Genomic DNA, 13253 nt, shown 5'->3' on the forward strand with positions numbered 1-13253 from the left:
GCCATTCCACCGAAAGGGTGACATTTCTGTCCCCAGGACCTTATATGTATAAAATTGCATGAAAATTATCTCTAAAATACATTTTAGTATCAAGCAAAATACAAATTTAAAACGTACAATTAAAAACATTAACAAAAACGACACAGAACACAAAAAAATAGCATTTTCTGCATGTCCCAACTCTCTATCGCTAAACTTTACCATGAAATATTATGATTAAAATCCTTTAGAAATCTGATTTTTCTTGCATTGTTGTGTGACTATATCCAAACTGCTTTAAAATGAAAAAAGAAATCTAATAATTGGTAGAATTACTCTAATTGATCTAATATTTTAGATAAAATACACATTTTAGTCATGTCCCCATGTTTTCACTCAGTCAGTCCTGTTACACCATTACATGCCCCCGCTGAATAACATAGAATATTCCACAAGACACATTTTCAACAGTAAGTTTCATCATTGGGATCTTCTGAAGGCAATGGGGTGACTATAAGTCACTCCTCTCATTTTCGTTTCTGTATATTTGATGAAATTGTAACTATGAATGAGAAGGTCAATCTCAACATACAGTCCTGTTACCTAAACGTTTTCTTAGATTTAATTGTTTTACTTTAAAAATATTAACTTTTGGTAAGGCATTAGAAATGGCTCAGTGTCCTCACGCTATTATCATCAATGCTATATAGTAAAACTAATAGTTTAGTTTAACACTACAGGATCAGATATTTAAAATAACTTTTAATATGACTGAATATATCAGGATGTAAAAATTTCTAGTCTTAATGAATATTCCTCTGAGATGATTTCATGTACTGTATGGCTCACCTCTGCATGTGCGTGTGGTGGTGTTCAGGTAGTACTGATGAGCACAGCTCTCATACTGACACTCCCCGAACAGAAGCACTTTAGTAGGATCTCTACAGGATGTACACACACCCGCCATCTCACAGCTCAGACACTGAGCGTCACACACTGAAACACACAATAATCATTTCATCAATACGTAATGCTGTATCATATGTAATGTGTCTCTAAATTATCAACATAATTAAAACTTTTAACTATAACTGAACATACATGTAAAGCATGTAAAAGGCTTTTTAGATTCATTTTTAAAAAGTTCCCCTAACTGATACAGTTGCCTTACTGAATTTTATACAATTAAAATCAAAAATAACGTTAATTTTTTTCCCCGTAATATTATTGGGGGGGGGGGGGGGGGGGGGAAACAACTTGGGTTAACTTGATTATCCATGCATCATTTTTTAGAAAAATCATGGTAAGTGTGATATATGCAAATATGATACATTAGGCTTTTGAAAAATGTTTATTTGTACATTTCTCAATCATCGTTGTATTGTATTATATGTTTGGCCCCAACAACAAAAACTACAAAATCATAAAACGAAGCATTTATTTATTAGCCTAGAAATCTAGACGCACCCTAGCGGCAGCAAAAATTATTTTGCAGCAAAGTGTGGTCTAGCAACTCTCCATAGACGTTTGAGCTGGAAAACCCCAACTCTGGTAGGGCCAATCACATCGTGTATAGAGTCGGAGTGCGGGCTTAACATAATGATGACAGAGTTGCGATTCAGAGCAAGCTCGGACATATTCGGTTTGAAGTCGCTCATCCTCGGATGCGGCGGGCGCCGCGCGCGCTGTTACAAAAAAGCTATGGCGAAATGATCAACTTGTCATTTGCCGCGCTCGTGCTGTCACGTCGAGTATTATAAGGCTTTACTCCGTGTCAGCGTGCGCTCTGATCGGTAAGGTGCACGGACCTCTCCCGAATCATCTCCAGCACCCCGAAGCACCACTACTCCGCCTCCGTTTCCCTCGTAAGCTGATATTAGTATTTAAACATTCTCTATGATATTATTTTTTTAATGACACACTGTCTCTTTCTCTCTCATACACACAATAAACATACACATACTGTCTCTTTCTCTCTCTCACATATGTTGGCTAGTTATAAACTCTTTAGACTTTTAATGATTAGTGTTTTATTTTGAAAGTTTGTGGGTCGTGTAAAAAAAAAAATCCCTTATTTTGGGGATGGATTCCGGAAAATCTCCCTTATTTTCAATGTTCAATGTTGACAGCTGGACTGGATACGGTAAAAGTTTAATATATCAACTTGCTCCGCTGAGTACGTCACTGTCTTTTTTGCTCTGATTGGCTTTAGCGCTATCCAATTGCGTGCAGAGAGAATTTGAAAGACAACCGTTTATCCCGCCCCTCAGATTGAGCCCTGTCAATGAAGAGTTTCCAGACCTAACATCTTGATGTAGGTCTGGCATGCCAGGCTATTTATTTATTATTTTGCTAAGACAAATTATTGGGAGATATGGAGTGACAACTGCCATATAAAATATCAGCAACTGGACCAAATTGCATATTTTTTTGCTCAGTTTGAGCCGTTGAATAAAATCAAGGTTGATGTTTTTTTCTCCTTTCAATCATACTTTATCATACTATATGAGCCATAAAGCCTTATGTATCAAATATGATTATCAAACACATATGCAGTTTTTATTATGGATGGATGGATGCACAATAAAAAAAAAACTATAAGTAAAGATAAACTTACTTTGGCACACCCTGTTTTCATCAGCGTAATATCCGGTTGGACAGCGGGGGCTGCAGAGACCCGATGGGGCCAAAACATCAGGCGCCGTACAGGAAGTACAAGTGAGAGGACCGTCCCCACTGCACTCCTCACAGGAAGAGTGACATTCTGGAGAATACAGGCACAGGTCAATAAGATTGATGACCAAACAATTAGCACAGTAAGTATGAAGGCGAGATAATTATATTAAATATCTTTTAGCTTTGGAAATAAGGGTCTCTAGAGAGGAATGGGATGAAAAGGCTTTATTTACACCTTCCATTGTGTAAATTAATTATAACTTTCTGTTAATAACATATAACACTATACAGTATATACATTGTAAACTGCTGTCACGAGTGATCGAGAAAAGACTCAGTTTTAGCAGAAAATGATTGTCAAACTCTTAGAATCTAGAATCTAGAAAATAGTGCAACACTTGTATCAGATAACCTTTACATTTTAATGAGCACGGTTGCCAAGGACATTCACATTCCACAACAATATTATAAATACAGTAGATATTTAAACACAATAGTGCTGACATCCAGCAGATATATCCATTCAAATATGACACTCAGTCTGCTGTCAACTTGACATATCACCTTCAAAGAGGGCACAGACTTGCTAAAGCTAAGTGCAAGTAATTTCCATTAATGGTCTTTTGCTTTAATGTACATAGAGCCAATTCAGGCATACACACACACACTCTCACGTACACACTTGTGTATCACGCAAAAGCCAGGCAATTAAAAAAGGTCATAATAGTTTATAGATCACATCAGCATCTTAAAAGATTTTGCATTAAAGCCGAGCACTACATCACACTCCCTAATAAAAACAAATGCACCGTCTCATCTACACTGTCAGCAGAGGAGCCACTTTCAAAGCATCACAGGTAATTGCATCAGGGTTATGAAAACAGAGGCTCTGGCTATATTACATCGAGAGATCACATAGAATGACAAAACCTGTGCATAAAGAGGATGCTGGCATTGAGATTAGACACTGTGTGTGACTGATGATGCTCATTCTACATAATGAAACTCATGCTGGAAAGAAAGCAGCACACGGTTTTCTCAGAGGAAGACAGTTAGATGATATTAAAAGATGTGATGAATTATCATTGCAGATGCAGATTAGGGTTCAACATAAGCATATTGTGACCTTATCACCATGGTTGCGATATTACAATCATAGTTATGTAAAAAAAAATAAAAAAAAACAGGAAAAGATCTGTATAATCAGTTCATGAAAAAGGACAGTGAAGCTCAATTCTACCTATTATTTATTCATATAGATGAACTAGATTAGACTAGAACTAGACTTGTTAATTGTAACTTAGAAATAACTAGAAATTATTTGATACTGAACATTAATCTTAGGTTTTTGGCACCACATCTTGCACATTTGGCATTACAAATGACCTTTTCCCTAAACATTATTAGAAGAATTGTATACAAAAAAGTTTTTATATTATAAATTTAACAATAACTCTTACTAAGAAAAATGAAACGTGTTATTGCTCGATATTGTTTTGCATAAAAATGCAGTGAATCATGTGTAGCCTCACAAGGGTAAAAAACTAAATGATGTCTGTACATCTGGTTCTGGGAATATACTTCATTTTTTGCCTTCATTTCAACTTACTTTTGCAGGCTCCGTGCCACCGAAAGTATTTGAGTGGGCACTGTGGTACACAGCGATCTCCCATTAGCAGCATCCTGGGAACCTTACACCACAAACACACAGTGCCAAAGCCTGACTGCAGGTCTGCCACACACCGCTGGCATCCCTCCTCACACTCTGACAAAGAAACAAAGAGACAGACAGCGTATATTATTATGATGCATATCCAGTAGAACATCTCGAACTGAGGAGAGGAAATGGAGGGGAAAAAAAGATCTTATCTCAACAATGTTCTAAACGTGTAAAAGTAAACACTCTTTTTATCTGTATATCCTCTCTCACTCCTCATCAGCTGTGGGAGTTGACTGGCTTTATTTCCATGAGGGCGCTGATAATAAAGAGATGGATATCAGCCAATTAAATCCTCTGTTGGCTTATTTCTTAGACTGTCACTGACTGATAATATCAGTACAAATTCTTTAAATTATACACATATGCTGCATCTCAATTCGCATACTATACGTCCTAAATAGCATTCGGAAATAGAATTAGTACGTCCCAAATCGTAGTATGTTGAAATTAGTGTTCCAAAGAGACCCGGATGGTCTACTATATCCGGTCAGAATCCGAAGTGTAGATCGATGCACACTCTAACGGCTGATATTGCCCATAACCCTTCGCGCATTGGACGAGGATTCGGTTAGAACTACAAACACGAGTGAAAAGTGTTAAAGAACTACAGACATGGAGGACGAGGTTGTGTAAAGAGGTTTAGATAAAGGGGTTTGAGTGATTAATTATCAGTATCTATTATTAATTATCAGTTTACCTGACGAAAAAGTATTTCTTCAATGTTGTCAACATTGAATGAATGTTGTAAAGATACGAAGAGTTCAGATGCAAAAGCCTCTAAAATGCCATTTGAAACTTTCTTCTTTAATGATGATTTTTTATCAAACTTGTATATTTAAGTTCAGTAATTTCACTTAAATAACAATTAATAGGTTATTATCATTGCCATTTAAGTGAAATCACTGAACTTAAATATACAAGCTTGATAAAAATCATCATTCTAGAAGAAAATTTCAAATGGCACTTAGAGACTTTTGCATCTGAACTCTTCATACGTTTATAGCCATTCACTTTTAAATGCATCATTACATTCAAATTGCAAACATATGAGGAGAGTCTTCCCATGAAAGACCCACGACTGGCAGATGAACGTGCTACAACATTTCTACAAATTATATTAGATTGAATGGAGGATTTTAACTGTGACAAGATGATTAACATGGCAGTTTACGGTGATACGGTGCATGCGGAAAAAACTAAACAAAAACATTACTGGTGCATCTTGAGACAAAACTATGTTACTGACATATTTTAAGATATTTTAGTGCAAGTTGCTTTTACTTAAAACAGCTCAAACATGCATTTTAGTATGGAACTACGGCCTTGTCTGTGAAACCAAAGGAAAGAGGTTTTTTTTTACTTAGCTTGAGAGAATTGGGAATTACTTGTTTTCAAGTCTGAACAAATCAAAAATATTTACTTCAAACTTTTAACTGTTTACTTTATTTTTATGGTAACACAATCAAGTACACCGAGTAAGAAATAACTGCTCTCAGCCCTAAAGTCAAATGTAATCCAATTAAATATTTTCAAATTTATTGATAAATACTCTATTAAAATCTGTTATTACTACAGTATTTTCCAACAGTGTTTGTGCCTATTTTAATTGAGATACACATTTACATTTTAGTGTAGAAGGACTTTCTGAAGCACTTCCAGAAAGCTTACTGCTTTCTATTTGTTTTCTCACGTTTCCTTCATAAAATCTCTTCTCTTTATGAGACACAGAATGGTACTTCAACCACGTTTTATTAAGTCCCAAATAACAGGATAACAGAATTGTCTAGTTTCATGAATCAAACTGAATCCATGCTCTTGGCATTGACTTTACAACGATACCGGACGTGCCCTTTGAACAACAAATCCTCCCTTGAAGGCAAACTGTGCTTATTTGAAACCTTAAACCCGGGCAGGTGCAATGACTTGAGATCAAAAGTGTCACTTGGAAGCTTGTTTTGGTGATGGTCTGGGAAGACTGATTTTCACTCACCAATGCAGTCGCCCACAGCATTCGGGTATTGGCCCTCAGGGCAGCTGGTTCGGCAGTAGCCGTTATGGAGACTGGCGTGGGCTGGACAGGCAGAACAGTCAGCCTGAGACGGGCCTGTACACTCCTTACATGATGGATGACAGGCTGAAGGGGGAGAAAGTAATGAGCACAACATTAGATTTATAAAATAATCCATTGAACATATTAATCCACAGGGAAATAGGTTTCTTTTGTGTGAAGGAACAGAATAACATCCATAACCACCTTGGCAAGAACGGTCCTGAACATAAAAACCATGAGAACATTTATCGAGACACTGCTCCTGCTGAAGGATTTTGGGTCGTACACAGGAAGTACAATTCTGGAAACTTCCACCAGTGCAGCCTGAACATGAGCTGTGACATTCTGAAAGAGAAAAGGAGGGAGAAAGTGATTGTTTTATGTGAAATATTGGTGTTATAACTGAACATGCTGAAACTACAGATTGGAAATCACAAAGACTTGCCTCACTAAGTAGTCAAATTACCCATAGCCCTCAAACCGTATTCACTTTATAGCCCATAATCCTGTAATTGTGGACAAATGCGGGCACAGAGGACTCGGGTGTGATCCTAATTTTTATTTATTATAAATGTTATATCACTGTCTTCTATAAAGTTTTGTCAATCCATTTTGGTTTTTTTTTTTATTTTGGGGGTATTTTTGAATTTGTTTACTTCAAAAAGTACCATATTTTCTATATGTAAATTATGCTTATTTTTATGTCTATTTTTTTAACTACATTAAAGTATCATTCCAATAATTTCTTAGAGCTAAAACCTAATAATGAAGTGACTTTGCTGTCACCTGGTGTCTTATTTGTCTTATTTTAGAATGCTCTAAATTACAGTTTTTCCCATTCATTTCTATGGGTGCCCATTTTTGACCCAAATACAAGATTAAGGAGGGTTTTTTTCACCCACTTAACATTGTAGAATTGAGTCAAAAAAAAAAAAGTGTGTGTTCAGAAGGCAAACTTAGGAAAAGTAGCCAAGTCTTGTACCGCTAAGATAAAGGGAAGTATTTTTTTTTAAATAAATCAAAAACTATTTTGCCCACATTTGTCCAGAATACGGTTTTAGGGTTAAAAAGTAATAATAATAATGATAAATAATATTGGTTGTCCATGAGGGGCTGTCGCTTTACTCTTGTTTACGTCTTTTTATTAGTTTTTTATTTTGTGTTTAACTTTAAGTTGAAGGTTCACCAGTTCCCGCCTCCTTTCTTCCTTGAACTACAAGCGTTGTTAAAATCAGCTGTGCCATCGGAGAAACAAATAATATTTTCAAAAGTATTAAAAGAGAAATAGCTATTTTACATTGTAATACTATTTCATAAGATTGCTGTTTTTCCTGTTTTTAATCAAATAAATGCAGCCTTGGTGAGCATAAGAGACTTCTTTCAAAAATCAAAAGTTTTGAATATAAAAAAAATTTACATGTGAAATATTGACATATAACTTACAAGTGTGCATTCACACATCTACTTATTAACTTAAGTTATTAGTAAGTCAGTTAGCCAACTTCATCACTGCTGTCTTGTAGACGCAATGCTCAATCTGCCTTTAAGCTACATGTGTAGAGAAAAGGCATTTCCTCTAAAAAGGCTGTCAGTCAGAGAGCTGAGCCATGTGAGCACACGACTGAATGAAAGCAGAAAGAAAGCCTGTCACGGGTGTGAAGTCTGGACTCGTCTCCACTACTCTACCAGATTAAATGTGAGAGACGTGTTGTAGACTCATGCAGACAGAGACAACACACCCAAACGTGCATAATGACTGAAAAATACAGAGGCCCATGACAATCTTCTTGATTTTGAGTACAGCGCTTAGGACACGTGTCAATAGCCATGATCCAATGTGACCAAAGTTGTCTGCTTGTCTTTAAATTATCTGTCTGTTCAGCCAGGTTTCATTGTCAATCAGAAGAAAGGGTTTTTTCTACCCCCATAATTCAGTATGTTCCCCAAAGAAGAACAGAAGGTGTGCTAAATACTAACCCAGGTCATTTGTATTCTATTGAGTGAATTGGAGACAGGGCTAAGCTTTCTGTTAATGCAATTCAGACACAAAATAAACATGCCCAAAGGCCTCATCTTGATAATTTTTCTTTTAAATCACATTTCAGCCCATGGGGTGTGTTTTGAAATGAAGCCAGAAAGATGGGAATGGTGTATCAGTTTTGGAGGTTAGTGTTCACATGGTCTGAATCCCTTTAATGGACTCTTAATCAATTTTTAAACGCACACCATGGTTTAAAAGTCTGAGACAACATACTGTTTAATATGTACTTGAATGTTGACCTTTACTTACACTTGCATACAATTGCATGAACTATTTCTACTTTCATTAACATGACATTAACAAACTATTGTGAATAAATAGTGGCACCAACAAATTAAATTCATATCATATATCTTATAATCAAAATCCTTGTTCGATATTTTTGAATAGTGTGTTTTCTTATTAAATAAATGCAACTTGGTTTAATATTTTAATCCAAAATCATTGACACATTTGCATTACTTAAGTGTCAGATTACTTCTTGAGTTTACAGTGTATGAAAATGTATGAATCAACATTTCTATTTCAATGCATAGATCTAAAACACCATAAATGAGTGCTATTAATAAAGGTATAATGGTTGCCCACATTAAACTGAATTTAAGATCTCATCACGCTCTTGAGTCAGACTAACACACACACGGTCTGCAGAGAGACTGACTTTAAAGGGATTTACCGATTGGAATTTCCTCTGCATGATATCTGATCCATCAGCACATCCACACGCGCACACACGCACACACACACACACACACACACACACACACTCCAGACAAGTAGCCCTGAGGAAGCTCAACATTTGTCTGAGCATGCTGGCTCAACACAAAGGTCTTCATTGAAGGAAGAGGCTCTTAATGTCATTATTATAGTATTGAGCTTCATGACAGTGGACCCATTGAATGAACGGTGGACACGACTGGACACTTTCTCAATACCTTCAGTAATGTGTTTTAAAGCTAACTAAAATATAGAATTTTTTATTCAATTGGTAAGCTTTTTTCTCTTTTTTAACTTATACAGCATTTACTAATCTTAGTTATGTGCACAGTCTGTTTAAGAGTACATTTTTTTGTGTTCCTGTATGATGGCTCACAACAGAATGTCATTCTTAATCCTTTTTGGCAGGATTTGGTCAGGATTTGAATTTTAAATGAAATGTTAAATGTTTAACATCCTGCACAGCAGCCCTGGTGTATTTTGGAATAAACTGCAGATCTTCAGTCATCAAGGATAAAGACATTGGGAATAGCTAGTGCAAACAACCTGCAGTGTGTCACTCAACACAACTGCGTTTATCTTGCCGTCACTTTATTATCAGGGAGCTACTGAGAATCAAATATCATAGCATATGTGTCTTATGTTTAGAAAAAAATATAAGGATATGTATTATTTTTTGCTCACCTCTGCAAGTCTGATCTGTGTCAAGGTAATGCTGTGGCCTGCAGGTAGACACACAGGACCCGTGAGAGACATGTCCATTCAGAGGCTGCAGAACCTCTTCCTGTTTGACACACTGCAGGCAGTCTGAGGAGTCCGGACCCACACAGACCCTACAGGACACATGACACCCTGCATAGAGAAGATAAAGTTCATATACACATGTGACACACTGTCTATGACTTTAACTGACCTTCATTTATGCTAATTATATAGTTTAGACTAAACCTAAACATTAGCCATTTCATGTTATACCTCATTAATATAATTAGACAATTTAAATTTAATGGCTGCTTTTTCAAGGGGACCATGAGGTACACCCACTCAATTTATGATTTTATACATGCTTCCACACACATTTGTTTTTCTACCATGGTGGGGACTTTGTACTTATATTGTTTTTATACTGAGCTAATGATATTATCTATCTATTATATTTCATTAAGGCATTTTTAGTGCACTACCATTCAAAAGTTTAGGATCAGTAACAACAACAAGAATCTCAGTAAAGCATTAATTATACAAAACAGTACAAATAGTAAAATTGTGAAATATTATAATTCAAAAAGACTGGTTTCTATTTATTTATTTTTTTACTGTGATGACATAGCTGAATATTTAGCAGTCAGTGTCACATGATCTTCAGAAATAATTTTAATATGCTGATTTTCTGCCCAATAAAATGTTTTAATCATTATCACAGTTGAAAGACATTATGGAATCTGTGATACAGTGTTTTTCCCCCAGACTCTTTGTTAAACAAAGATTAAAGAACAGCCTTTTAAAATAGAAATCTTTTGTAACTTTATAAATTACTTAAAACTTTCATCAATTTAATGCATATTTGTGACCCTGTACCACAAAACCAGTCTTAAGTTGCACTGGTACAGTATATTTGTGGCAATAGCCAACAAAACACTGTATGGGTCAAAATTATTGATTTTTCTTTTATGCCAAAAATCATTAGGATATTAAGGAAACATCATGATCCATGAAGATATTTAGTAAATGTCCTACCTTAAATATATAAAATTTTATTTTTGTGAGTGGATGCAGCACAATCGCCAACAGAAATGGAAACCTTTAAAAGCGATTTTCAAAATATTTTAATTTTTTTGCACCCTCAGATACCCGATTTCAAATTGTTGTATCTCTGCCAAATATTGTCCTATTCTACCAAACCATACATCAATGGACACTTATTTATTCAGCTTTCAGGTGACGTACAAATCTCAACTTTAAAAAAACGGACACATAAGACTGCTTTTGTGGTCCAGGGTCACATTTGCTGAATAAAAATGTCAATATCTTTTAAATAATCTTACAAACTTTTGAAAACTAGTATACTACTAGTATTGTTATACTCTCTACAGCCTCACCAGCCTAAATATATATGTACATATATCCAGTCTATAACAAATACTCTCCTATGAACAAGCAGTTTGAACCTCCACACAGAGCCAAGGTAGGTTATCTGTATTCAGGACACACACACACACACACACACACACACACACACACACGCACACACACACTCACCCGCAATGCAGTAATGATTGACACACCAGGGCAGGGGACAACTACACCTAAATGGCTACAAGTAACAGATAACCCCTACAGAACAAAATACTCTCTCTCTATCCATCTATCCATCTATCCATCTATCTATCTATCTATCTATCTATCTATCTATCTATCTATCTATCTATCTATCTATCTATCTATCTATCTATCTATCTATCTATCTATCTATCTATCTATCTATCTATCTACCTACCTACCTACCTACCTACCTACCTACCTACCTACCTACCTACCTATATATATCTACCTATAAATCTGTCTGTCTCTGTCAGCCTGTCTGTTTATCTTGGAATCAAACTGTTGTTTAGTAATAACCTTAAACTCTTTAGGACAGCACATCTATGATCTATCCTGTTTTATCATGACCCAGTTTCCACAACATCATGATGTTACAGTGGGAGTGGGAATGTCAGACTTGTATAAATGCAGTCGTACTGTGACAGCGTCCTTCTCTGGAGAACAGACCCTCTCCACAGGAATCCACACACTGGCCTTGGTTCAGGATGAGAGACTTTGAGCAGAAGGTACAGTGAGACACAGCTGGCCCTGAGCAGGATGCACATGAGCTGTGGCAGGCTGGAAGATCAACAGAGGAATAATTCAGAATGGGGTATTTACACATCATGAGATGAGAGCAAAAATAACCAACCTGGACCTCTTGTAACCTATTACCATTCAGGAGCAATTTTATCAAGTCAGTTAGTAAAAATGTAGCTTTAAAAACTTTAAAGGTGCTCTAAGGAATGTCGCAGCAAACATCTCCTCACTATCCGCTAGCTGCCTGTCCCCTGAACACACTGTAAAAAATCCAGTCTCTGTAGACACCCCAGGCTTCATAAACATCAACAAAAACAAACTGGGCCAACCACGAAACATAACAAACAGTGTTCCAGACAAAAAACCGACAAGCAGAGGTGTCAAGTAACGAAGTACAAATACTTTGTTACCTTACTTAAGTAGAAATTTGGGGTATCTATACTTTCTTCTATACTTATACTATAATTTATATACTTTATAATTATTTTTCAGCCGACTTTTTACTTCTACTTCTTACATTTTCACGCAATTATCTGTACTTTCTACTCCTTACATTTTAAAAATAGCCTCGTTACTCCTGTTTCATTTCGGCTTGTTGTCATTCCGGCTTGCATCGTTCAAAAAAAATTACCAATAACACACATGGATACTGAGTCCCGCCTCCTGAACACACAATGCTAAACTGATTGGCTTAGTGTTTTCTTTCTAACTTGTGAGAGGCTATAATTACATTTGGTTGTGCAAAGCGGCAAAAAGTGTGCTAGTGTGAGAAAGAGAGAGAGAGAGAGAGAGAGAGAGAGAGAGAGAGAGAGAGAGAGAGAGAGAGAGAGAGAGAGAGTGGAATGGAATAGATGGAATGGATTTTTTTTTCTTTATGCAAAAATGCATAAAGTTTTCTGTGATAGGTGATTCTATCTTCCGCTTCATGAAACACACGGAACATGGTAATGCTCATACACATATACGGTTCTTTAATGTATTTGCAATGTACTAAAACTGAAATTGAAATAAAACTGAAATTCATTTTCTATGGGCATATATGAGGCTGAAACAGGTGGCCTAGTCTAGTGCATCCCGAAATGTTAAATATTAACATTTTAATATAACATTATAGTCATTATGGCCTTTAGAGGTGGTAGTGCTCTATAGGCCCATGTGAACGGTCTAAGCTTTTACTTTTATACTTTAAGTAGTTTTGAAACCAGTACTTTTACACTTTTACTTGAGTA

General features: G+C 36.1%; 1 protein-coding gene across 3 annotated transcripts in view; it reads right to left on the reverse strand.

The window, feature by feature from the left end:
• The window catches only part of fras1 (Fraser extracellular matrix complex subunit 1), a 125647-nt gene that overhangs the window by 55908 nt on the left and 56486 nt on the right, over positions 1-13253 (reverse strand). For all 3 annotated transcript variants that reach the window (XM_089130216.1, XM_089130215.1, XM_089130217.1), the window contains 7 exons: positions 11923-12063; positions 9868-10035; positions 6630-6770; positions 6366-6509; positions 4265-4420; positions 2597-2743; positions 829-975 (listed from right to left, as the gene is read on the reverse strand). In XM_089130216.1, coding sequence (XP_088986342.1) covers positions 829-975; positions 2597-2743; positions 4265-4420; positions 6366-6509; positions 6630-6770; positions 9868-10035; positions 11923-12063 — 1044 coding nt within the window. The remainder of the gene's footprint in view (positions 1-828; positions 976-2596; positions 2744-4264; positions 4421-6365; positions 6510-6629; positions 6771-9867; positions 10036-11922; positions 12064-13253) is intronic.

This window comes from Pimephales promelas, chromosome 4 (genome assembly GCF_988280905.1).
Source record: "Pimephales promelas chromosome 4, fPimPro1.hap1.1, whole genome shotgun sequence".
Classification (NCBI taxonomy): Eukaryota; Metazoa; Chordata; class Actinopteri; order Cypriniformes; family Leuciscidae; genus Pimephales; species Pimephales promelas.